Consider the following 27,451-nt stretch of genomic DNA (forward strand, 5'->3'; position numbering starts at 1 on the left):
ACCCCTTGCTTAGGGAGAGGCTCATCCTTTCCAATAGCTCTAGAATGAGGAAAGGGGCCGATGTTCCTTTCCTGTTTAGTGCTGAGCAGTCATGAACAGGAAATGGTCCCTTTTCTCTTGTCAGCTGAGTGAATAACCACTTCCTTGTGAGGCAAGTGCACAGATCTGCCTGTGACTTGACACAGTAATTAGCGCTGAACGCTGAAGGACGGGTCATCCCTACCTCACACAATACATCTTGCCACCTGTCCCACCATCTGCTTCAGGGCTTTTGCTTAGAATTAGCTAGGCCTCTTTCTGTCACCTCTTCCACCCTTGTCAGGTGCCTCCTCTCCTCTATGATACTGTCTTCAAGTGCTATTCTAGTGGAAGGTAAAGGGAAGGAAATGACTGAACCCTTCCTTCCCAGAGTTAAAGTAAATGGGGGAAGGGCTGAGACCCACAGAAAAGCCCAGAACTAGATTTACTCTTTTGGGGAATCAATAAATGTTTTATATAAAAAGCGCTTTGAACAGTGTGATGCACAGGCTAGATCCATGTTTTATTCAGCCTGAAGTTTAAACAAGTTGATACAAAATAAAATAAGCAAGTGAATATTTATTTTAGAGCAATAAAAGAAATCACACACAAATATAAATTTTAAAAGGCTGACAAATACCAAACATCATTAAAAAATTTTAAATAACATAGTATTTGTATGAATTAACCTCTATACCTTTTCCCTTATTGTTTGGTTGCATACTCCTTGATTGCCACTATACTCAAAACCAGTTTTATAATACCATTTTCTTTAGAGCAAATAGAAAGTAATTTTCTCTCTAGCCTGGTGGATTGAAATTTTTAAAAAATTATTGATAGTTAATAATAGTTAATTATTGATAGTTTCTGCTTCACAACTCTTCATTGGCAATGCTCTAAAACCTTATACTTCAGGATTGTTAGCAAATCTGGGAAAATCTCTGATTTAGTTACTATGACTATGTAGCAGATCACCCAAAATTAATGGCATAACACAGCAACCATTTTATGAGAATCCTATATTCTGTGAGTCAGAAATTCAGAAAGGGCACAGGCTGGAGGTGGCTCCACAGCTGGACTGGAATCATTCGGAGGCTCATTCATCCTCATGCTAGGACCTAGGCTGGGAGGATTTGGAGAAGAGCATTGCTGACTCTGGCACCAACTTATGGTCCCTCCATCTGGGTGGGCTTCTGCGCATCACAGGGACCTCAGGGGACTTGGACATCCCATGTGGTGGCTCTCAACGGGAGAAATTGCATGGCCTTTTATGACCTAGTCTCAAAGTCAAGTGGTGTCAAGTTCCTCACATCCTATTAGTTTGAGAGAATCTCCAGTCCACCAGATTCAAGAGGAGGGGAATTTGCCTCCACCTCTTAATGAAGGAGTGGTGATGTTCCAGAAGAACATGAAGGACAAGAGATATTGTTACAAACATCTTTAGAAAAATAAAATCCACCACAATTTCTCTTATATCTGAGCTATTATAGATGTGCTACTTATCGTATAGGAATATGACAACTTCTATTTCTTGATTCCCATCATATAAAGGGAAAAAGGCATTCAAGACATGATCAAAAACATCTCTTTTGGGAAAGAACTTCTGTTTTGATCAGGTGGCAATTGAAACTAAATCTTCCACTTAGGATTTTATGTCTGATTGGACGAATTTTCCACAGACTCGTTTCCTCCTCTGTATATTTTTGACCTTGTTTTTCTTCCTCTGATCTATTCTTCTCATGTAGTACAACTTCTGGCCCTGTGTATCTCTGCGTCACAATGCCAGATGAGTTGTCACAGTGGGTGGTAGGGATATTTTTAAAATTACCCCTACACCAGAATAGCTAACAGTAACTTCATTATATATGAGACTGACCACAAAATGTAACTATGTCCCACTAAACAGAAATTAAATGCAGCACTAACTCAACTTCTTAGTCAGATTCTAAAAATAGCCACAGTCACATCAACACTAACGGAATGGGAAGACAATGGTCTTAACCAGTCGTAGTTAAAATAGCTTACTTTTGCCTCCAGATTTCCTCTGCTTCTCTTCTACCTACTGGCCCTGATCTGTGTCCCTCTTGGCCTACCTCTCCTGTCCCAAATCCCTAATCACAGCTTTGCTGCTAAGGCAAAACTGGAGGCAGCAACTTTGCTTCCCCACTCCTGGCCCCTCCCCCTTTCTATCTTGGGTTTCAACCAAGTAAAATCCTAAGTTTTGGCACTGTAAGTCTTGAAACTGCTGTTGGAGGGTCCTATTTACCCTCGGCCATGCAAAACTCTGTGGCTGGCCCTCTTACAGACCTCTACTCTCTAATAAGGTAGCCACTAGCCACATGTGGCTACTACATTACACTTGAAATGTAGCTAATTTGAATTAAGATATGGCGTAAGTGTAAAACACACAGTGGTTTTTGAAGACTTAGTGTGAAAAAAGTGAAACATTTTAGTAATTTTATATATTGATTACATGTTGAATTGATAATACCTTGGATTAGTGCATTAAATAAAATACACTATTAAAATACTTCACCTGTATCTTTTTGCTTTCAAAATGTAGCTACTAGAAAATTTAGTATGACATATGTGGCTCACATGACATTTCCATTGGACAGTGCTGTTCTAGACCCTTTTCCAGAAGCATTCACATGCATACATGCCCACCTAATTTTGATTATAATTTCAGGAACTGATAGGAGTACCTTAAATCCCATCCATAGGCCCTAGCCCCAAATTAAGACTCTCTGAGTCAGGAATTTCACAGTGTTCACCAGGCTCAGCATCTACCACACCATTACTGCACAGATGGGGAAACTGAGCACCAAGATGCTCTCCTAATTCAACCAGCGGAGTCCTGGGACCTCTAGGGCATGGGGCTGCCTGACCCACCCATACTGGTGTGGAAGGCTGGCATTGGGTTTCGCCTCATGGAGGATGATGCTGCAGCTTTTCCTCTCTACCCCCCACCCCAGGTGTTTCCAGATGAGGCCCACATCAGTTCAAAGGAATTGTGAAATCACTCTCTAAGGGGATGTATTTTCTCAGGACTCTTGTGGTCCTGGGTTGGCTCTGGGACTGGCCCAGATTACGGAGGCCGCCAAAGACTCCATAGTGGGTAGGCTCCAGGCTAGGCTGAACCCAGTCTGGGAAGGGGGCACAGGCTTCCAGTACAGAGAACATAATCCCTGGCTCTGCCTCTCACTAACTGGAGACTGTGAATTGCTTCATCTATGACCCATTTTGGAAGAAGTTGTTCTATGTAGTTTTTTACAGTTACATTTATTTTTTCGTTAGATTTTATATCTGGTTCATGCAAATTAGAAATATTTTCCATTCAATTATTTTTCACTTGTTCATAGACGACTATTAATTTTCTTTTTTGGCTGATTCTGTAATAATACATTTAGACCCATCTATAATAATTTAACATTAATTCAGTTTTATTTGCCTTGAAAAACAAATCATTATTGTTCAATTACATAGTGAGTTGACAGTAATACTGAATTCATGTCATTTCAGAACATTTACTGTTATTGTGTACATTAAATAGTTTACACAGGTGATTTCACCAAGTTTTCTTTTTCTGCAATAGTAGTTATCTAAGAGTTTCCTGATTGGTCTCTTTATATTATTACAAAGTTTGCCATTCGAGTCTAATGGAAGTCCTCCAAACTCCTAGGACCAGCCAAATGGAAGGGGTGAGGGTAAGATTGAGGTTGATGGATCTAGAACCAGAGTCCAGAGCTCCATGCAGCTCTTCAAAGTCTGCTCAGGGTCTCCACCATGACTGCCCGTGTTATACACACAGGCTTGCTGCGTCCAGCAAGTGGTAAATCCTGCCATGTCCAGCACAGCTCTGGAAAATATACCTGAATGGGAACATTAAAACACAACTTTAATTTTGTATTACTTTACTTTTGGCATTTTAATTTCCAATCTTGTTTAGCTCACTTACATAAAATTTCCTCTCAGGATTTCTCTTCACAGATCTTCTACTACTTTCCTTATTTTTTCAGTTTGCCTCTTCTCACCTATTTAGAAATAACTAACTTTAAGACAAACACCTTTCCTTTAATTTCTTTCAGAATAAATCTCTATACTTTAAACCTTCTGTTACCAAAAACATAAATTTTCCTTTCTATCATAATTAGAATTCTTAATTGAACCACCATATTACATACAACACAGACATAGATCAGAGGTCATGCACATACTCATATCCCATCATCAGCATTTGTAACTTCCCTGGGGGTGACAACTCAACTGATTAAAGCACATTCCTGAGTGTCCTCTCCTCCCCTAGCCTGCTGATCTCTGCGAGCCTCCCTCTCTGTTTCTTGTTTATACTCAGAAGGCAATGGTGGCAGAAGGAGGTGGAGGAGCATGAAGGTCCTCATACCCCTCCAAAGTCCTTCGCAGTGCAGCAACCAACTCATTACTGTCTCCTGCCAGGAGTCTCTGATCTTCCCAGGTAGAATTAAGATAATCTCTTATTAAAGCCCATAAGGAGAATGTAAAAATGGGGATCTTATCAGGCCCTTTAGAGGTACAGCGCCCTCGGAGTTGCTTCCCAATCTTTTCCCAGGTCTGACTATTTACAGTTCCCTCCTCTGGGAACCAAGGACAAGTTTCTTGCACAAAATGTAAAAATTGCTGAATCTGGTGAGCGCCCACACGACATCCCCTAGTCCTAAGCATTTAAGCATTTGTGCAAAAATATGCCAGTCTTTTGACCCTTGCTGTCCCATATTTTACTCTTGACTATATTTTCTCCCTCCTCCTTATTACTTTTTGCGTATGCTTTTCCTGAGAGAGTCGCCTCACCTTACCTTAGTTACATGTATCCCCATACTTAGATCCCCTGTTTGGGCGCCACCCGTCGTGTCCAGCAAATGGTAAATCCCGCCACATCTTGAACAGCTCTGGAAAATATACCTGAGTGGGAACAGTGGGAGATGTAGGAAAGAAAGAAGACAGAAAGCTGGGATCAGGAGGTCCGCAGTCCACTGAAGGTGGAGCAGAGGCGCAGTTTTATTTTTGCAAGCTGCTTTTAGACAAGAACATACTAGTTGGCATAAGCAGTTTCCCTTAGGCATAACAACACTGTTTCTTCTACTTTTCCCAAGCCATATCTTATCACGACCTTCAGCTCATTTGCCTGCCTGTGGCTACATTCGTACTTTTTTTTTTTTTCCTCAGAAGGAGTTTGAGGAGGCAAAGTAATCCTTGGCTGCCCTCACAGACTGTAAGGACCTTGTCAGCTTATAGTCCGCTCTCCACGCAGGCTCCTGGCTGCATGGAGCTGTCAAGAAGGCCTGGCCTCTTGTCTGTCCCTGGAGGTGCAGCCCTGTTCCCCCAGAGGCTGGCCTGACTCAGGCTGGGGCTGGGCTGCAGGGGTTTCCTCAGCTCTGTCCCCACCTTGCTCTTAGACCCACTGCTTCAGGGGAGCAGCTTCCTGCCACTGCTCCTGGGACTTGTCTCCCCTCCTTGCTGCATCTGCAGTCCTGACACCCCACATCTGGAAGTGGTGCTCCACCTGCCGGTTTTGGAGCCCCACCAGAGGTTTCTAGAGATGCTGGTTGACTCAGCCTCTTAGGGAAGAGGGAATGTTCTGGGCTAAGGGAGTGACCTGAGGGTGGAGCTCCAACCTGTTTATAGGATCATGGCTCCTCAGAGGCTGGCACATTCCCAGTCAGTCCCATACCATTGGAATAGTCGTTGCCAGCCAGCCAGGGAGCTGGCATCTTAGCCGGAGCTGGGCCTGGAGCAGAGCTGAAAGAGTTGGCATGGAGCGACTGACATCTAGGGGACCACCTGGCCATCCTCATCAGGTAATAGTGTCATCGAGCCCATGGGTATCACTCAGGGCAGGGCCTGGGGCTGGGGCGCAACCCAAGAAGCTTGACACAGCTGAAACCAAGGTGATTCTGGTCTCTGAACAGAACCTGGGTCCCAGACTGGGGTATTTGCCTAGGCAGAGGCTGATGGTGGGAGGCAGAGGATGAGGGAGTCTGTGCTTGGGGATGGGGAGTAGGTGGAGTAGATGATCAGCATTCATAATAACAAGGGTTCAGGAGACCAGAGCCTCCCCTCTCCACCATGAGTGACCAGCCCACAGTCCCCTTTACAGCCCCTTCCCCTCTCATTAAAGGAACACAATGGCTGTGTGTCACAGGAGTTCTACCAGGCCTGCAGCCTACCACTGCAGGCAGTGGACTTCCTGGATCTGGCTGGAGCCCAGGGACCACCATGTGTGTCTCAGCAGCTCTGCCAGCCCAAATCCGCATCTACTGTCAATTATTTACTGGGCCCAAGAGCCATGAGGCTGCAACCAGGCCAGGGAAGCCTACAAACTGCTTACCTCACCTCTGCCATGGGCTTCCCCACAGCCCAGACTTTTCATTCTCTGCCAAGGACCAAGGCCAGAGAGAATGGCTCCTCAGGTCTTCCCTGGTACCCCTATCAGCCATGAAAAAGCTGAGTGTACCAAGCTCGTCATCCTGAGGCATAATCTCATTTGCACCTTACCAGGCTTCTGGAGCCTTGGCCTTGAGACCCAGGCCTGAGTTGGGTCCAGGCACGCTGCTCCAGACTGGTGGTCCTGGAGAAGACTCTCCTGGGGCAGGCCAGACACCAGGGTATCCTGAGGAAGATAGAGAGGGAACCCTCGATTGCCGGATAATACCTGCTGCCCCAGTCTGTGTCAGCCTGAGGTCTGGAGGACACTCTGCAAGGCAGACGTCGGTGGAAATACCCCGATGGGGGTCTGTGAGGAACCCGAAGCTGTAGGAGCAGGGCGGTGGAGGTGCTGGACAGCCCTGGATCCATCCGCTCCTTTGTCAGGAGCCTGAGCCCCAGAATCCAACTAGGAGGTTTCTGAGCCTTTCATCCTCATCTCCCTGGAGAAGGCTGGGCATTCTTCTTCTCCCACCCTCTGCCTGCTTCTACCTTTTGCCCAGCTCAGGGGCAAAACTAAAGCCCAAAGTTTAGTGACCCTGAGAGCCCGAGCCTGCCCTCACACCTGGGAAGCACCTCGCCTCCTGCTGATGTTCCTACAGCTGGCTGAGTCCCTGAGACTGAGCCTTTGACACCGAGCCTTCATGTCAGATCCTGGGGCAAGGGAACTTTAGCAGTGGCCTCACCCAGGCTCTTTCCTGCTCCAATAGAAAACCGGAGCCTGTTCTGGCAGCAGGAACTTGGCTGGCAGGACAGGCCAGGCTTAGAGGACTGACTCTGGGACGTGCCTGCTGTACTCAGCCTGACTCAGGAAGTACAGGGCCCAAGGCTGTGCCACAACTTCCACTCCTTCTCTCTCCAACCTCCTCATTGCCTCACCATGGTCACTCAGTGCCAGCAGAGGGAAAGGTGGCCTGCTCATTTTTCTCTTTCTACTGAAGACTCCATGGTCACAGATACTCTGGACCCTGGTCTGGGGACTTCAGCCCCTTCAAGCTCCCTCGGGCCACATCTACCATGATCCTCTCCATGGGGAGGAGGGTAGAATAGGTCCTAGGGTCCCTGCACAGGGGAGAGACAGTGGCTGGGTCTCTCCCATGATCCTATAGGAAGCTGGGCTGGGGTCCCTGCCGGAGGAACTTTCCATGAATGTTCAGGGCCAATCATCAATTGAGGCAGTATTTCAGGTAGGATGATCTTTCAAAAGGGAAGATAAAGTCCCAATGCCCTCAGGAGAAGAGAATCCTATTAGTTAATATGTTGGTTCAATAATCATATTCGGCTAAAACGAATCTATGAAATTCTAGTTTCTAGATATCCATAGGGCAGTGTGGGAAAGTTGCATGCTTTTACAAAGAAGCAAAGTCCTGGGAAGGTAGCGTAGCACAGGGGTTGTGAACGGTGGCCTTGAAGACTTGGGTTTGAATCTTAAAAAGGTCACCGACTAACTCTGAGACCTAGGGCATGGTAGCATGTCTGAGCCTTGAGTCCCTCATGTATAAAATGAGAGGAAATGAGAGTATTATCTTATGAGGTTGTTGGGAGGATAAATCAAGTTCATATATGTAATATGCTTAGTATAGTGCCTAGAACATAAAGAGCACTTAATAAATTGTAATAAGAGCAATTACTAGAAGCTGCTTGCTTTTTTGCTAAACATTCTAATAGCATTAACACATTTAGCCTCGGAACACTGTATGAAGTCGATACTGTTATTAACCCCACTACATATGAGGAGACAGAGGCACCCAGAAGTTTAGTGACTTGTCCAGGGTCACATGGCAAGTGAGCAGAGGACCAGGGTTTGGACCCAGACAACCTGGCTGATAGCCTGCCCATAACCACTCTGCTCTACTGCCCCCAGTGACTGTCAGTTGTTGTACTTATTGTCAGAGCCCACCCTCTGGGTGCTCTGTGTCAGTGATAGTCTAGAAGTGAAGAGAAATGGGGCTTCACCCTAGGAAAAATATCCTGCCAGGGGTCACAGGGCTTTCTGAGGTGGAGAGGCTCTCAGTGACTGGAGGGAGAAATGGGCAATGACACTCAAATTGGGCAGCGTGACTGGTTAACAAGGGAGCAATTGAGGGCACTTCTTAATAGCCCCAAGTGGTTTGAGAGCAGCTTTGAGGCAGTCGCACTGAGGATGGGAGGAGCCTGCACAGCCTCTGCCCTCCTCCTGTCTTCTAGTGAGCCTTGAAATACAACTACAACCCCCAGCAGGGTCTCAGGACGCCAGCCAGCACTCTCTCTGTGACAGGTGGTGATGGAAAGTGAGTGCGGGCAGTAGATGGAGCCAGGTGTCTAAGAATTCTGTAAATCCCTGCCAATGACAACCTCTGGTTTAAGGCATATAGAGTTGAAGTGTTGCTGGTGTCACTGGAGTTAATTCTGAAGAAGGGAGAGAAACAAGTCTGCCTCGATGGGAGGATTACATGTGCTCTGCCACGAAGCTGACAGGAGTGACAAGGACACTGAGCATGGAGCCACAGGAGAGGGATGATGCGGGGGCCTAGGGGAGAAGAGTAGGGGTGGGAGCACAAATCCTGAGTGGCTTTGCTGGGCCCCATTGTCCTGTAAGTCTCTCTGTGGAGAGTGCAGAGCTAAGTCCCGTGGACACTGAACCAGACCCTAGCAGGCAGCACCTGTGAAGAGCAGAAATCTGTTCCTGGCAGGAGAAGAGACTTCCTAATTACAAGCACCAAAATGGGACAGGCTGTGGAAAGTTGCAAGGCAGGAAGCAGCTTTGGTTCCCTCACCATATTGTCTCCCAACCATGCTATGACAAATGTCTACCTCACAGACGTGATGCTGCCTCGGCCACAGATCATAGGGGCTTATTATAAGAAACTTGTGCAGGGTGCCCAGAAAAAGCTACACAGCCAGGCCTCAGGAAAACAGAAACCCAAGGGGCCCCCCTGGATCCTAGCAGTGCCAAGCACCTCAGCAAGTGGGAGGTTTGGGGATACTCCCCTAGTGCCCTGTCCTCAGCAGGACTTGGCTATGCCCTACCTGCCCTCTGCTTTTCCTCCTGCCACCTTCTTCTGCTCATCTTCTCTGTCCCTCCCAGCTTTTTCTCACTCAGTTTCTTCTTCTTCCTCATTGGGATTGTCCATGGGCTGACATGACCTCGCCAGCCATTAATACACAAGACCTTTCACCCACTATTCACAGTAACAGCTCAATGCTCTTGGAGTTTCTTAATTTCCACCCAAGAGCAGATGAGTACCTGTGGCTATCACACCTCTGGGCTCCCCAAGGCTCAGCCCCCCTGGAGTCATGTGTCTACTTCCTGTCTAGAGGACTAGGGGCACCCTAGGCAGCAGAATCACATGCTTTACCAAGGGGCTGTCCTCCCTGGGAACTCTGGGGGTGGCTGACCCCAAACTGACATGTCCAGTGTGGTGGCCATCCCTTGGTCCTCAGTTGCCTACTTTCCCCACTACTCTATTCAACGATGTCCCTGAGGAGAGGAGAGTCCCATAAATTCCACCTCCCAGGTAGTCTGCCATTCCCTGACTGCTCTAGCCCAGGACCATGGCCCCAAAGACAGTCGTAGTCAAAGGCTGTTTGGTTCCAGAACACCTGGCAGCATCACCAAGCATCTCAGGAGAAACCTGGGCACAGATTGGTGGGGCTCATGGTTGAGCAGGAGGGACTTGGTCATCTGCTATTTCTCTCTAGGGGGTGGCCTCTGTCTGCTGGCGGCTCACGGTGAGGGTGCTGGAGGCTCGTGGACTGGGCTGGGCTGACATGTGTGAGTAACTGTCTCCTGGGCTCCACAGCTGCAAGGGTGACTGGATCCAATGGGAAAGGCCCAGATATGTGCCTCGGGGCTGGGTTGAGCAGCCCACTGTAGCTGCAGGGAGGGGGTGGGGGGGCGGGAGGGATGGTTGGTAGGAAGCTAGTAAGGCTCCTGGAGAAGGGTGTGAGGAATTCTCTTTCACCATGGTTCCCTGGATGTTGGCAGTGAGCGAGGCAGACCCTTACGTGGTCCTACAGCTGTCAACTGCACCTGGAATGAAGTTTAAGACAAAAACTGTCACCGACTCCAGTAATCCTGTGTGGAATGAGACCTTCAGTTTCCTAATCCAGAGTCAGGTCAAGGTAAAGATCAGACCAGCCACCTGAGGACAGGCTGTACCCTGCATAGGAAGGGTTCTTGGGGGCGGAGCACACCTTTCTCCACGGCTTTGTCAGAGAAACTGGGATGGGGTGTCTTTGTGCCCCAGCTTGGATATGCCATGTGTGAGAGAATGTGTGAACTCACCAGCTGCCTGTGGGCCAGACCTCCAGCAAGGGGCTGGTCCTCTCTAAGCCCAACTATAAAATGGAAACAGTAAGAATCCCCTCCCGGTCTGGGTTGTGGTGAGGTTAAATGAGATAACGCACTCCCAGTGCAGTGCCTGGTGCATATGGCACCAGCAAATCAGGGGTGTGGGGTTAGGGGAGAGAATTCCTGGAAATAATTTTATTTTTTATAAAAACAAAAATTAGCAGGGGGGAATTAGGAAATTTGCTGAGCTTCCTTTTACTGCTTTTAAGTTTTACCATTATTTTTATTTTGAAGTACAAAGTATGGAGGCATCATAATCTTTTCTGGCTCTGACCATTAAGTAAGTGTTCAACAGGTGTGGGCTACAGCTGTGAGTAAATAATGCACTAAGTTGTTGTTCTTGGGTCCCTAGAATGTTCTGGAGCTGAGCGTCTATGATGAGGACTCAGTCACGGAGGATGATGTCTGCTTCCAGTTTCTCTATGACATCTCAGAAGTCCTGCCTGGCAAACTTCTCCGGAAGACCTTCTCCCTGCGTCCCCAGGTGTGTGGAGAGTCACTGTGGGGCTCCAGGCTGAGGAAGTTGCACAGTTTCTCCCCTCTGTTGGGATGCTACTGGGCTGAACTCATTCACAGGAAGAGGCAAACCCCTCCCAGAGATATTTACATTCTAATAGGAAAGGAGAAGGCTTAATTTGACTGTAACAGACTGAATCATTCAATGGTGGACTCTTACAGTGTGTGTGTGTGTGTGTGTGTGTGTGTGTGTGTGTGTGTGTGTGTGTGTGTGGAGGGAGGGGTTAGGTGGTGGAGAACTTCCTAATGTGCCTCAAAACACAGCTCAGTGTAACTAATCCTTTCAGCATTTGTGGCTCCTGCTCATGATGTCCCATGTGCCTAAGGCCTGCTTTATGAAGGTCTCTGTGCTCTTTCTCCAGCAGGTGAAGGCCGGGGTGGGAGAAGGCACAGTTGTGGGGTCAGATCCCACTCAAGAGGAAGATGAAATGGGCTCTGGGCATTCTCAAGCCTCCTTTGGCTTGCGCTCCTTGTTACCCCCTCAGTCTTGCCAGAGACCTGTTCTCTGCACTTACTAGCTGTGGCAACTTGGGCTGGTAGCCCATCTGTCCCTAAGCCTCAATTTCCTCATCTGTAAAATGGGAAGAATTGTAAGATCTCCCTTAGAGATTTGAGATGATGAAATAATCAATGTAAAAGAATGGTGTCAACTCTGAAGACGTATATAAATGTTGACAACTTGCTCATCTTCTTTAATTCCAGAGACAGGAGGAACTGGACGTGGAGTTCCTGATGGAAAAAACGTGAGTAATATCCCAGGGAGTATCTCAAGACCCAGGCTTTATTTAGGAAAATGTCAGTGACCCAGATCTTCCTGTTGATCTGTCCAGCTGAGATTCCGTCTCTTACCTCCCCGCTTCTGCTAGTCTGGATGGTGGGAATCTTCGTGGAGAAACGAGGAGAGGGAGGTCAAAGTTTTCTCTGCCTTCCTCTCTCTCTTCACCTTTCACTCTTGAGAAGCTTCTCCCCGCACCCTGAACAGGACTTTGAGACCCTTGGGATCACCCAGGGAGCGCCCCCCATGGGTGGAACCTCGGCTCTGAGCCGGGCAGGTGAGCACAGGGAGCTTTTGCCTTTGCGAGGCTATACTCTGGATGGTTTGATTTTTCCAGGTCAGATCGCCCAGAAAACCTCATCACCAACAACGTCCTTGTGGTAACCAGGCTCGGGAAGGGGAGCTGAGGCATGGGCCCCAGAATGGACACTGCGGTGGGGATAGGGCAGGGCAGGGCACCTGCCCCAAGTGTGGGCTGGAACAGACAAAGCAAAGACAAGGCTTTGTGGTAAATCCACTCTGGACTCTCAGCTAGGTGGTCACCTGGGGCTAAGGTCAGGGGCTGGGGGCTTGGAGGGGTCTGAGGCAAAAGAGAACATGGAGAGAGGGGAGGTTGAGGCACTGCTGAGAGGAGGTTTTAGCCCAAAGCTCTATGGTTGAGGGAGTATTGGGGGAACTGGAGGTGCTTTCTGATGTGTTTAGTCACCTGTGATGCACTAATAGTTCTCAGCCCTTGAAGAGGAAGTCCTGGTGAAGAAGTCACGCAGGCCAAGGCAAGCTCAGGTTGTCAATATCGAGGTGACTGAGGCTCAGAGAGAGTTTCCAGGCTGGTGTGCTATCAATACGGAGGCTTCGGGATGGGTTCAGGGGATCAGTCAGCTCTTCCTTGACATAGTGGAGCGTCCTGGTCAGCTCTCCTAAAACACAGCAAGCTCCCGAAGCTGCAGTAGACTGGAATGGGCACAAGGTGGTGAAACCTGCATTAAAAACTTTCTATTCAAAGTGTGGTCTCTGACCAGAAGCTGGCCTGGGAGCAGAGCCGGGCGTGCCTAGAGTGAGGTAAAGCACCTAGAGCCCCTAATTGAACAAGGCACCACCTCAGGATCCTGCAAATGCCTATTTCAAGGGCTAGTATTAGTTGTTTTTTGTTTTGTTTTGTTTTGTTTTTTTAGTATTAGTTTTTCAAATACATTCATACCTTGTTTTACTGTGCTTTGCTCTACTGCACTTCACTGGTGCTGCATTTTTTACAAATTGAAGGCAAGACATTCCACCAGCAAAAAAGATTACAACTCCCTTTCTTGCGATACTCACTTTATTGTGGTGGCCTGAAACTGAACCCACAATATCTCTGAGGCATGCCTGTATACATTAAGATAGCCATACCTGTGGCTGCTGCCTCTCCTCTGAGGCGATGGATACCAGTGGTACGTCGATGGACTCAGCAGTTCTACTGGAAAAGGGTTAGAAGCAAGAGTTCATTGGGCTGCAGGCATCAGCTGGCATGCATTACAGAGCGAATGCAGCAGGCTCATTTGGCAAATCGGTTAATTGGAGGACAATCAGGAGATACTCTGGTTGCTAAAATTTTAAAGGTTTCTCTGATCTATTACATCATCCTGTAGACCAGTGGTTTACATCAGGGATCTCCAACCCCCGTGGCTGAGCACGGTACCAGTACGTGGCCTGTTAGGAACCAGGCCGCACGGCAGGAGGTGAGCGGCGAGTGAGCAAGCAAAGCTTTCATCTGTATTTGCAGCCGCTCCCCAGCGCTAGCATCACCACCTCAGCTCCACTTCAGATCATCAGGCATTAGATTCTCATAGGAGCACCAGTCCCTGGTGCCAAAAAGGTTGGGAACCACTGGGTTATATAATACTCTTTGGGAGCAGTTGCAGTAGAATGCATCCTCCAGGTTGAGGCTGTAGAGAAAGAGAGAAGAATGAACTGTGCCTGAGAGCTGGGGGGCCTTCAGAGAGTCCAAAAGTTTGTAGGCGAATGTAGGACAGCTTGGAGTGGGTAGAGATGGGGCTTTCTTGGCTGTTCCAGGGCATCTGGCTTAGCAGTTACAGCGGATCAGAGGTGGGGTGAGGGGTTTCTTCATCCAGTCCCACTCTGGACCCTGCTTTTTGTTCTATGTGTGGTGGATTTGGGACAGCGGGGCTCGATGGGTGAGGCTGAAGGGACCTCAGCTTACCCAGCAGAGCCCCCTGCCCATGATGTGGTCTGCCCCAGGCGCGGGAGCTGTCATGCCTAGATGTCCGTCTGGAGAGCACGGGGAGCACAGCTGTGGTAGCAAGTGAGACCTCCTCAGAACCAGGTCTGGCCTTTGCCTGGAATGTGGGGGTGAACAGGGGTGTCTGGGAAGCCCACCAAGAGGTGAACAGCAGGGCAGAGCTTGCCTCTTCCTTCTTGTCCACACAGCACAAGGGCCACAGGTCTCCTCTGGGCAGGTGGGTCCCCCTGACCTGGGGGAGGGCATGTCACAGGGTTGGGGGGCAGGCTGTGGAAGGCCCTTTCCAGAATCCTGTTTGCCATGGTCCAGCCACTTAGGCCTTGACCATGTCCTGGAAGTACTTTCGGTTTCTCAGGTCCTTCCTGGGGCTCTTGTTCCCCTCATGCCCACTCTCTCCTTAGATCAGGACAAGCTGGCGCCGGAGTTAGAGCTGGTGCTAAAGGGGTCATATGAGGACACACAGACATCTGCCCTGAGCACAGCCTCTGCCTTCCGCTTTCACTACATGGAGGCTCAAGAGGCAGAGCTGAGTGGGCATCTGAGGGTGAGTCTTGGCTCTGGAGCTCTCCCACCAACCCCAGCCTGGGGCCGGCTCCAGCTGCTGCAGGCCCCTCCCTGGCCTACCCCCTGCCAAGGCCAGGTTCCCGTGGCCTTGTCAGCCTCCTCCAGTTAGACACCATGCCCTCGGCAGACAGAGAGGATCACCAGGGCCTGGGGTGGGCATGAGGGGCTGCGACACTATGTCTATCTTTGTCTGAACCCTTTAATGGCTCCTCCAGTGATGCTCTTAGAATAAAATCCCATGTCTGTGCCCACAGGCCCTGCACAGCCTGGACCCTGTCCACCTCTCCTGCCTCATTTTGGTCCAGGCTCTGCCTTGTGATGCTCCAGTTATACTCATCTCTTCTTGCTTTTCCAGCATGCCAAGTTCTTTCCCTGCCCTTCTCTGGCTCCTTCCGAGGCTGCCTCCTTGTCTTCCTCCTCCTGTTAAAGATCTCAGCTCAGTGGCATCTCTTCAGAGGGACCCCCCTTGATCCCCCCATCTTAAATGGATCCCATACACCCCACCTCTGGTTATTCTATCTCATTACACTGCTTATTTCCTTTACAACACTTACTAACATCAGTTCATTACCTCTTTCTTTATAAATTCTTTATAAATTCATACACACGATTCGGTTAGAATAATAAATAAATATTAGCTATTATTACACTAAATAAATATTAGCTATTATTTTTGTAATGATTAGTATTATAATTATTATAATTTTAATCATTTAAATATTGAGATTATTTTTGTATTATCAGGGAGGTACTGTGTCTGTCTGGATCGTTGTCTAGATACTCAGTAAAGATTTGTTGAATGGATGAATGAATGAATGTTTCTCTCCAGAGCTCCAAAAGCAATGACTGGAACTCAGATAGTTCAGCTGGGCACCTCACTGTGCCCCTGAAGTCCTTGGTCGTGGGGAAGGAGATGACCATTGATGTTCCTGCTACGAATGTGAGTGGCCTCAACTGGATAAGAAGCACCAGTGAAAAAAAGATTGGGGAGCTCGAGGTTCCCAGGGGGTGTCCACATTCGCCTCATTCTGAGTGAAGTCTCTTGCTTTGATTTCAGGCCCCAGGAGTGAGGCTACAGCTCAAGGCTGAGGGCTGGTAAGGGACATTCATATCTGTGGGGGACAGTGGGGGATGGTCATGGGGCAAGAGAATGCTATGGAAAGAGTGGTCCTTGAGGTTGGGAGCAAAGAGGTTATTTGGCAGCTACTGTGGGCTTGACCAGCCAGTGGCTGAGCTCGGCAGGTGCCCCCTGACCCTTGGATCCTCCACCACCCCAGCCAGAAGGAGCTGGCTGTTCGCCTGGGCTTTGATCTGTGTGCGGAGGAGCAGGCCTTCCTGAGCAGGAGGAAGCAGGTGGTGGCCAAAGCCCTGAAGCAGGCCCTGCAGCTGGACGGAGACCTGCAGGAGGACGAGGTCTGGGGGATACAAGGAGATTTGGGTGCAAATACCCTGGACTGGCCTTAAGAGAGTACCTGATTCCTATATCCTCTCTAGATACACCAGTCTGCAGAGAATGGGGAGTAAGCATGTTGGGGCGGGGGTAGATAATGGGGCATAGGTAAGCTCTGGGGTTCTCGCTCCCTTTGGATCTCTGTCCAGGTCTGAGAGCTATCACTTCCTGGGGAGGGCCTGGGTGCTAGCTCTAACTCTGACTCATCAGGCCTTTCTCTGGAGGCAGGAGGCAGCTCTATCCTGGTCCTTGTGAAGCCAGCCTGTGTGTTTGTGCTGTCCAGGTCCCCGTCGTGGGCATCATGGCCACAGGTGGAGGTGCCCGGGCCATGACTTCTCTCTACGGCCATCTGTTGGCCCTGAAAAAGCTGGGACTCCTGGACTGTGTGACCTATTTCAGTGGCATCTCGGGAGCTACATGGTGAGGGCCCTGGGGACTGGACAAGCAGCGGCGAGTGGAGTGGACATCAGAGGGACCCTCTACATGGGGAAGCCAAGTGGGCATGAGCACTATGGTCTGATGGGTGCCAGTGGCTTTCTCGAAAGGGAGGAAACAGACATGAGTGAGGCATTACAGAATGTCCACTCCATGCTACTGAAGAGGCAGCTGAGTCAGAAGGAGCTGGGTTTGAGTCTCCACAACGCCACTTTCTGACTGGGTGACCTTGACCAATTTATTTCCTCTGATTCTCAGTTGACTCATCTCCAAAATAAGGGTAATAATAGCACATCCTCCATTGGACTGGAGTGGGACAGGCCAAGTTAAACACTTAACGTATCTGAAATATGCCGGGAAGTCCAAATTGGTAGCTCTTTTTTCTTTGATATGACCTCATTTAATCCTCACAGTACTCTCTAGGGTAGTTTCTATTATTGTCCCTATTGTATAGATGAGGAAATTGAGGTCAAGAGATGCTATTTTACCTAAAGACAGTATCGTCTCCCTACACTCCACCCTGCCTATAATAAGGTGGGACTTTTCACTGTTGGAGATTCATTCTCTTGAGTCTTATTGAAATGTGACTTTAAAAGAGTAAAATAGGAGTAAACTCAGGAGTTTAGGTGACAGCTGTTAACAAGCAGTCTCAAAGGGGCTTCGGGACAGACCTGTGAAGATGTGAGCAGGGTCCAAAGCTGTGCTGCACAATACAGTAGCTGCTAGTCACATGTGGTTATTGGCCACTCAAAATTTGGCTAGTCCAAATTTAGATGTTTTATAAAAATGTAAAATACACAGTGAATTTTGAAGAGTTTGAAAAATATATAAACTATGTTAATTTTTATATTGATTACTTGTTGAAATAATGATTTGCGGATATATTAAATTAAATATATTGTTAAACTTAATTTTTACTGATCTTTTTACAATTTTAAGTGTGGTTATTAGGAAATTTTAAATTATATATGTGGCTCGTACTACATTTATGTCGGATAGTGCTCACCTAGAAGGAGGGAAAGCCCTGAGACACTGTCCAGACAGGCATGGCTTTGGTGGGAGAACCCACACGCTGGGAGAAGATGAGGGTGGGGATGAGGAGTCTCAGCCACCCACACTGAGCCTCCCAGCCCACTATACTGTCCCTTTGTTCTCCCAGGACAATGACCCAACTATATGCGGACCCTGAGTGGTCACAGAAGGACCTCGAGAGACCCATTCAATATGCCCGGGAACACCTCATCAAGAGCAAGCTGGAGACCTTCTCCCCAGAGCGTCTGGCAAACTACCGCAGGGAGCTGGAGCTGCGGGCGGAGCAGGGCCACCCCACGACCTTCGTGGACCTGTGGGCTCTGGTGCTAGAGTCCATGCTGCACAGTCAGGTAAGGAGCCTGCGCCTGCGCCTGCGCCTGAGGGGTGGAGCGTGAGTGCAAGGGCGGGGCTGGGGTGGCCTCTCAGCTAGCTGATGCAAGTACGCATTTCCTTCAGGGTAAAAGAGCCCGGATGTGGGAACCACTGTGTTTAAGTGTCTGCCTGGGTTTGGGATGCTGCCTTTTTTGAGTCAGGCTATTCTTCAATTAATTACCATGAAACTGAAGTTTCTGGGTCTCCCAAGAGCTAGGGACAAGTCAATGACAAAATCAGTTAAGCAAACAAAGCTTTTGCACTAAATCAGTGAGATTTCTCAAACTACTTTGTTAAAAATTTATACTACACTATGAAATATATTATTTTTCTTCATTTTCGTGGTAGTGTTAAAAGCACAGGCTCTGGAGCCAGATTCTCTGGGTTCTAATCCCTGTGCCTCTTACTAGATATGTGTCTTTAGGCAAGTCACTTAACTTCTCTGTGCCTATCAGTTTTGTCATCTGTACAATGGGAATGAGAATGATACTTACCTCATGGAGTTGTTGTGAACACTCAATGGTACCTTGGCATACAGTAAGCATTAGTGTTAACTATATTTCTTTACTATTATCCTAATACCATTAGGACAAAATTTAGCATGTAAGTTTTTATACACTGCCTCTTTAGGGAAAGCTTAGTAAGTTAACTGCTGAATCTTTCATTAACTGATACAATTTTAAGATAAGTGACTTTTTTCACACTATTGTTTTACCATATATAATTATCTGAACAAAGTTTAAGTCATTTGAAACAACTAAAACACAGAAAGTATCTTAAACATGCATAACGAAAAGTAAACTATCAAATCTATTAGTGGAACTATATTTGAGGAAATAATTTATAGTGGAAATAAATTAGAGAAAAGATTCTTATCTTTCTTATCTTTGGGTATCAGGAGTTTGACCAAGAATGAATATCATGTAAACAAACCAACCAAAATGAATTTGCTTTGAATTTTTTAAAAAAATTTTATTCTTACTGGTAAGCACAATGCTACTTAGAAATTACCAACCATTCTTATTTTTATGTATTTGTTTTAAAATACTTATGATAAAAATCGTAATATTTATTATTAAGTATTATGATCATCTTTAGACCTAAGAAAATGCATAAAGCATAAAGAATAATGTAATAAATATTTATGATCTCACCATCCAGCCTAAGAAATGAGATGTTACAGAAAGAGTTAAAGCCCCCAGTGGATCCCTCCCCAGTCCCATTTCCCTCCCACTGCCATAAGAAACTCCACATAGATAGCAAACTTTCCCTGAATTTAGGTTTATGATCACATACATGTCACATTTTACATACCTTTATTATATGCTGTGTTATATTTATGTATACTTTATTAAAAATATGTATTCTTAAGAAAAATACAGTATTTATGCAAATGGTTTTGTACAATTCATTTCCTTGTGCACATGTGTTAGAGATTCTCTACACCTTGAAAATGTACGCCCAGCAGTGGAATTGTAAGGATGTTGGGTTTGTACACCTTCAACTTACCTATCTATGGCCAGTCGTTCTCCAAAAGGGTTGTATTAATTCACACTCCCACCATCAGTGTATCATAATTCCTTTTCTCTACATGCTCTTCAGACTTAAATTTTTGTTCATTTTATCGGTGTAACATTTTAATTGTAATTTTCCTTTTCCTTGATTTTATCGGTGTAAAATTTTATTGTAATTTTCCTTTTCCTTGATTTTTAGTAAGACTGATTATACTTTCAAGTATATTTGTCTTTGGGACTTCCTCTTCCATGGATTACCTATTCAAATCCTTTGCCATTTTTTTTTATTTAATTCATCTTTTTATATTATTTTGTAGGAATTCTTTATGTATTCTGGATGTTAATCCTTAACAGTTTTAATAGATTTTGATGCATAATTTTAATATAATCAAATGTATTATTTTTTTCCTTTATCACATATGCTTTTAAGGTCTTAAAAAATATTTCCTTTGTCTAAACTTATAAAATATCTTCCTATGTATTCTTATAAAAGTTTTAAAGATTTGCTTTTCGCAGTTAGACCTTTAATCTTTCCAGAGTTTATCTTCAGGTATTATATGATTAGGAATCCAGTTTTATTTTTTCTATGTGGATAGCAAACTTTCTCAATATCATTCATTGATTTTTTTCCCTCCACTGTGTTGATACTTCTGTCATATGTCAGCTTTCGTATATTCATGGGCCTCTTCCTGAACTCTCCGTTTCATTCTGATGGGGCTGAATGTGCTGGTAGAGCGGCCTGCCTGTCCCTATGCCAGTATCGCGCTGGCATGGCTACTCTACCTTTTGTAATAAGCCTTGGTATCTGACAGGGCAAATTTACCCCCATCTGCTACCTTGGTTCTTCTTAGAATGATCTTGGCTACTTTTGGCCCTTTGTTTTTCTGTAAGTATAATGGAATCAGCTAGTCAAGTTTTATGATAAATGTTGGGATTTTCATTGAAATGGCACATCTAAAACCAACATAATTACTTGAAATCTTTTTATTTTATTATATATCCTATGTATTCTTCGGATTTGTGGTTTAAGTTTATGTTCAGTTTTGAGGGTGTTGTGAGTTATTAACTAACTTTTCTGCTGGTGGCAGTAATTATGTACTATAGATTGGGAGAAGATTGTCTTAACAATTCATTTTACGAGGTGCTAGAAAATGCAGTTTGATCCCAGGCTATAAAGAAGATTTTAATTACCATTTTATCCCCTAGTAATGACTTAATGCGTGATTTTATGTACAAGGTTTATAGTAATTTTTTTAAAAGACAAACTTAATTAGTTCTTCTTTGTTTACAAGAATAAAAATTATTATGTGAACAATATATTCTAAAAAATGAGCACCCATGAGGTTTTAAAAATTTGTCCCAGTAGGAAAACTTCTCAAATATTGTTTCTTTTTCCACAGTTATCATGCTTCATCTCTTAAAGCTAAAATTAACTATATACTTTTAAAAATAATTCTTTATTCAAACAAATTTAGTGTTGATTTCAAATTTAAGTCTTTAAATAAAAATAAGTATCTCTGTACTATACTAACCTGCAGTACCAAAAGTCATTTTAAAATGCCAGAAAATATAACTCTATAACAATTCACAATTTCATTGATGTTAAGTATTATTAGAAAAATATTATACCTTAAATTTTACTCTGAACAACTTTATTAGTTCACATACTTCTATAATGCTGCTTTGGTTTCTGTAAAACTCCATATGTAAAATACAGCAGTTATAATCAGTGCTCCTCAAACTATCTCTTTGAAACTTTTTTCTTTAATCTTTTGTGGGCAAACACTGAACTGCTTAGAAGCTGCTCACCATTCCTCAAGGAGAAATTCATAGTTTTTCTCTTGTCTTTTCCAGAGTTGTTTTTCTTCAACTCTGGAAACCTTGTACATAAAGACTGCGATGCTGACAGTGACACCCCATCCCTGCATCTTGTGGTGTCAGTGGCCCCATCTTCATGGGTCGAAGGGTGGATTGGATGTGGACCTTGAAACACAGTCACGAAAGCACTCACACACACCACACCCTTGCTCATATGCACATGTATTGCTTTCTAGAAAGGACAGAGGAATCCCAATTTAAAAATAATGGAGTCATCAGAGTGGTGTTCTGCAAGGTTGGGGATCCTCATTTGGCAACTGGGGGGGCTTCAACCCCAGAGGCTTGCCTGCTACAAAGGAAAAGGAATCCAGTTTCAGTCAATGGAAGGGTCTGCTGATCCTTTTCTAAACCTTGCCCCAGGGCAGAAATTGTGCATCTGTTGTAAAAGAACACATATCCTCTCATCATATTCATAACCAGGCAAACAAGACTTAGAGAAGGGAAATTGCTGGTAATAATCAAGCCCCCTCCCTTCTCAACACAAACACACATTCACACCTACGGGACTGACTTGTAGATATGACAAATCATCAGTGCCTGAGGCTCGATCCATATCGGGGGATTTTCCCGCGGATTTCCTATTGCGTGTCACTGAAGAAATGGGGGAGAAGATGACTATGGTTGACACATGTGTGCTCTCATCGAGTGTCAGACAGAGGGTTGACGGAGAAGACACCACTGTGCTGAGTATTTGCTATGGGTGGGAGGGAGACTTCGCAGGATAGGCTGGGATAGAATCCTGGGACACACACCTGGCTGATCCTTAGACTCACCTGAGGAGATTTTTAAAAAGGCAAATTCCTAGGTGCCATCTGCTGATTCTCAGAAGAGATGCCGTAATCTTGTGTTGTTACACACTCTCTAAGTAAATCTGAGGATAAGAGCCGATATGGCAGAGGGGAATCCCCTAGGTCTAGCTGCTGAGGGAGGTGCCTTTCAGCTCAGAGAGCCTAAGAGAGGGATCGTGTGTTCACGGTACATGTATTGCTCTGTCAGAAACAGACTGAGACCTTCTCAGGTGGGGCTCCAGCAGTCACCACCATTAACCTTGTTGATGCTTGAAATGAACCCTGTTTGCATCTCTGGCCTAGGATAGAACAAGACCTTTCTGTGCTCCTAGAATTCAGCGAGGTTCTGTGGAAACTCTCCTAAAAGCAAGCCACAGTCCTTGCCATCAAAGACAGAGCCTAGAGTGTTAGTGAAGAGAAAATTAGAAACAGAAGACAAGAATAAACAAAGGCATACAACTTCACATTGTGCAAAGCGGGAAAGAAGGGGCTACTGAGGAGGAGGCAAGGATGTCAGGAAAGCATTTGGGAGGGGCTGAAACTTGAACTGCATTAAGTTGAACCTAGAAAGGGCAGCTCATCCCCTGGCAAAGTTTACGATGTATACTGAACATGGGATTCCTCTGTCCTTTCTAGAAAGCAATACATGTGCATATGAGCAAGGGTGTGGTGTGTGTGAGCGCTTTCGTGACTGTGTTTCAGGGTCCCCATCCAATCCACCCTTCGACCCATGAAGATGGGGCCACTGACACCACAAGATGCAGGGATGGGGTGTCACTGTCAGCATCGCAGTCTTTATGAATGGCACTCTATGGAGATTTGTAGTGCACAACCTTCATAGCCCTACGTGGCAAATCTGCATATGGGGCTGGTTAGAACATCGGGGGCAGGAGGAGAAACTGAATGTGTATACCCACCCATGCCACTGAGATCATAGTGGGGGAGCTGCTGCCCCACCCCCAGCCCGTGCCCCTTCCCCACCCCTGTCCTGGTAGAGTTGCTGCCTTCAGGACACTCTCAGCTTCACTTAGGCCCTCATGCCCCCACCACAGGTGATGGATCAGAAGCTTTCGGGACAGAGAGCTGCACTGGAGCAGGGCCAGAACCCTCTGCCCCTCTACTTGAGCCTCAATGTCAAAGAGAACAACCTGAAGACTTTCGACTTCAAGGGTATAGTCCTCAGTCCTGTGCACTCTACCATGTAATACACACACGCACACATGCACACATGCACACACTCACACCTCTGCACCTTGCAGGTCTCCAGAGAATTCAAATGGGAAACTCCTGCACAGATGGCCCAGACTGCTGGAAGAGTGGCTATTCTCGTGGGCTGATATGCCAGACAGTGGAGGCTCACTGTTCTGGATGTGGGCTGGGGGTGGGAAGGTAGGAGAAGGGGACTGGAGGACCGGGAGGATGTGATCAAGGAGCTGGGTGAGTGGCAGCCCAGCCAGGAGCCAGCCAGGCAGCGGGGAGGCTGAGGCTTGCAGGGGGTGCAGGAGGCAGCATCTTCAGTCCTCGTCAGAGCTGTGGCTCCGCCTGCTCACTCTTCTCTCATTTCTTCCTCTCTCTCCTGCCCCTTAGAGTGGGTTGAGTTCTCCCCTTATGAGGTCGGGTTCCTGAAGTATGGAGCCTTTGTCCCTTCTGAGCTCTTTGGCTCCGAGTTCTTCATGGGGCGGCTGATGAAGAGGATCCCAGAGTCCCGGATCTGCTTTCTAGAAGGTGAGAGGTGGTCACCCTGAAGCCCTGGCCAGTCCCAGGCCAGGTGTCTCTGATGACATGACTCCTATACTCAAGTCTGGCAGAAGCCCCGGTGAGGGCGGAAGTTGGGCTCTGGGGAAGAACCATGACAGAGGTAGCCTACTCCCCTTCTTAGTTTCCACCTGGACCCAGGGTTGGGGGCCACCGGCTTCCAGGCAGTGGAAGGCAGGGCCCTGAGGCCTGAGGGTTTGGCCTTCAGGTATCTGGAGCAACATTTTCTCCCTGAACTTGCTGGAAGCCTGGTATGACCTCACCAGCTCTGATGACGCCTGGAAGCAACACATCAAGGACAAGATCAGGAACCTAGGTAGGAAAGGGAGGCAGCAAGGTGAGCCCAGGATGAGGCCGCTTCCTCTTTATATGCCAGCGGCGATGGTGGGGCTGTTAGGGGGAGGCAAGGCAAAGCACTTCCAGGCCCCTCACTGGATCCATGTCTGTTTCTCTGGGCCCAGAGAAGTCCCCTGCCTCCTCAAAGACTTCCTCATGGCTGGAGGCCTTGTGGCTACAGCCTGGAACTGCACTGGCCCAGGCATTTAAGGGCTTCCTGACAGACAGGCCACTCTACCAGCACAGCTCCAACTTCCTCCAGGGCCTTCAGCTGCACCAGGACTACTGCAACCAGAAAGATTTCTCTATCTGGGCAGGTAAGGGCCACTGCCGTATGTCCCCAGATAACAAGGTTGGGCTCCTGGGTGGAGATAGACTATGGCTGAGACTGGCAGAGGCCTTGGAAGGCATGGCATCCACTTCTGGGGTATGGCATAAGGAAGGTCTTCGATAGGGCTGTCATGTGTATCCAGGGAGTGACACCAGAGGGGTGAGAAGGGGGTGTGGAGTCAAATGCAGTATGAAGGGGAAGGGGATGGGGTGCGTGGGTGATCTATGGTGGAGTGGCTGCCTCTGACTATCTCTGTCTCCCCCATCAGACAGCCAGCTAGACTCCATCCCTGGCCAGCTGACCCCGCAGGAGCCCCATCTCTGCCTGGTGGATGCCGGCCACTTTCTCAACACCAGCTGTCCCTCCATGCTCCGGCCAGGCCGCAGGCTGGACCTTATACTCTCCTTCGACTATTCCCAGAGGCCTTTTGAGGTGCCTCTGATCACACCATGAGATCTCCAGAATTTCTGCTCAACCAGATTGAGCTCCGGGGACAAGCAGCAGGGCCACTGGGCTATGGGCCTCAAGGGAAGGGAGGGGTGACAGGCTCCCAGGACAAGTGGACAGGGAGGAAGTTTGCCATGCCCAACCCAAGAGGAACAGCTGGTCAAGTGCAGGGAATAGACCTGGCCTGTCCACATCCATCCCACTAGGGACTCCCTGCAGACTCTGGGGGACGAGGGTAGAAGGCTGTGATAAAGAATTAGGTCCCCTACTGAAGCCCTCTAGGCTCTGGGACTTGAATAACCCAGCAATAGTAATCATAAATGGGGCAGAGTGCCAGGTCTGTACCCACCTATAGATTTTAACCAAATAGCATTGCAAGCCACTGGCATCCTTTGCCTCTCCTGAGCTTAAATGGGCCATGAACAGAAACCAGGTTGTCTTGACACTGAGCAGTCAGTTGAGTTAGAGCCATCCTAGCATTTTCTAGAGTACTGACCTGAGATGGCCAGGAAGTAGCTGGTGTGGTCTGGGTTCCTCTTCCCCTCCAGGTGCTGCAACAGACCAAGCTGTACTGCCAGGGCCTGGGACTGCCTTTCCCCGACTTGGAGCCCAGCCTGCAGGAACAATGCCAGCCCAAGGAGTGCCACCTCTTCTCAGATCCCACCTGCCCGGATGCCCCTGTCCTATTGCACTTCCCACTGGTCAACATCTCCTTCAAGGACCACTCAGCACCCGGTGAGGCAGCCTCTCCCTTCTTAACCGCCTGGCAGCCAGGCCCCTCCGACACACTGCCTTAGGCCCAGTGCCCCTGTGGCCAGCAGAGGAGGAGAGAGTCTTAAGGCTAGTTCCCTCAGTTTGAGACACAGCAGTGCCCTGGCATGTGTCATGGATGCCCATGTCCAGGCAGAGGCCCTCTGTTTGCAAGTCACTGTGTGGCTGTTCTCTTTGTCATGACCCCAGGCTCCTCTGCCCCTGACCCCTAGCTACACCTGGGCCCCTCTGCTCTCCTGTTTTGTGGGATAGAGTGAGAGAATCTCTGCATCCAGAGACCTCCTGCTTTGTCACCCTCTGCAGCCATCACCACCGCTGCTCAGGCACTAAGTTGTTGGAGGACTTCATAAAGGCTGTCCAGGGTAGACAGCCAGGAAAGAGAGGCGCCAGTTCCCATTCTCTCAAAGTCCCCTAAACCTACCTAGGATTTCAGTTGGCCTCTATCATCCTCCCCCAATCCAGAAAGCCGGGATCCTTTCTCAGGGAGCTGGGCTTCTATCTGGGACCCCTGAAATCTAAAGCCTTATCACATTCCTTCCAATCCTCACCTTTCACCAACTGGTCAGACTTTTTCTCTCCTTTCGGTGGGAAAGAAAGAGAACAAATTTCTGCCCTTGTGCATTATTCCTGGCTTTCTAGTTCCTGCCACAGTCCCAAACCTTCCAGCTTTACTCGCAGCACGCTCAGCCCACATCTTGGAATCCTCTTAGCAAAGACTGGTTCATTGCAAAGCAAAAGTCCTTTAGTTTTTCAATCTCTTGTTGCCATATGAGTTTTAAGAATCCGTTCACTAACCTAAGCAACTTTGTTGTTCTGGCTTTTTCCACTTTACCCGTGAAGGTAATATAGAGGTTGCCTGAATAGTGGAGGAAGTATAATCCTACGAGGGAATCGGGGAGCAGCAAACTCTTCATATCTCTAAATAGTATCCTATTTTCCACACATATTTCTGGGCAAAGGACACAGAGGGCTGGGAGAGAAGCGAAGAGCCCCTTTAGTTGGGAGCAGCCCACCCCTGTGCCCACCTGCAAGGCTTAGCTCCAGCTGTGGAGGCCTCTGGATCTTGCTGCTAACTCCCTCCCACCCCTGGGCAGGTGTCCAGCGCAGCCCTGCAGAGCTCCCGGACGGCCAGGTGGATCTGAATCCGGCCACCTCACCCTATTCCCTGTTCAGCACGACCTACAAGGAGGAAGACTTTGACCGCCTGGTGCAACTCAGTGATTACAATGTCCAGAATAGCCAGGGCTCCATTCTGCAGGCCTTGAGGATGGCTCTGAAGCGCCGGACCCTGGGGGCCAGGCTTCCAAGGGCCCAAACTTGAGGCTGCTCAGGGGCCCCAGCACCCTGAGGGCCAGATTGTTTTCCAAAGCAGCTGCACTGTTTTAAACTCCTGTCAGCATTGTACGAGGGCCCAGTTTCTCTATACCTTCCCATGCTTGTT

At 47.5% G+C, this 27,451-nt stretch overlaps 1 protein-coding gene across 1 annotated transcript; it reads left to right on the top strand.

The window, feature by feature from the left end:
• Positions 1-5,741: 5,741 nt before the first annotated feature.
• PLA2G4D (phospholipase A2 group IVD) lies at positions 5,742-27,451 on the top strand. Its single transcript, XM_039888423.1, has 20 exons — positions 5,742-5,852; positions 10,159-10,231; positions 10,445-10,581; positions 11,163-11,294; positions 12,029-12,069; positions 12,439-12,481; positions 14,337-14,421; positions 14,739-14,881; positions 15,731-15,841; positions 15,959-15,996; positions 16,179-16,314; positions 16,635-16,771; positions 17,946-18,168; positions 23,423-23,540; positions 23,958-24,095; positions 24,334-24,441; positions 24,587-24,778; positions 25,061-25,224; positions 25,788-25,974; positions 27,105-27,451. Exons 1-20 carry the CDS (start codon positions 5,808-5,810, stop codon positions 27,329-27,331), a joined length of 2,478 nt encoding a protein of 825 aa, XP_039744357.1. The 5' UTR covers positions 5,742-5,807; the 3' UTR covers positions 27,332-27,451.

This window comes from Pteropus medius, unplaced genomic scaffold (assembly GCF_902729225.1).
Source record: "Pteropus medius unplaced genomic scaffold, Ma_sr-lr_union100, whole genome shotgun sequence".
Taxonomy (NCBI): Eukaryota; Metazoa; Chordata; class Mammalia; order Chiroptera; family Pteropodidae; genus Pteropus; species Pteropus medius.

Bases quoted from the DNA above. Each gene is read 5' to 3' on its own strand.
- PLA2G4D (XM_039888423.1), top strand. From the start codon at position 5,808: ATGGAGCGACTGACATCTAGGGGACCACCTGGCCATCCTCATCAG. The intron at 18,169-23,422 runs GTAAGGAGCCTG...CCCCCACCACAG, and splicing joins AGTCCATGCTGCACAGTCAG to GTGATGGATCAGAAGCTTTC. The intron at 24,096-24,333 runs GTGAGAGGTGGT...TTTGGCCTTCAG, and splicing joins CCGGATCTGCTTTCTAGAAG to GTATCTGGAGCAACATTTTC.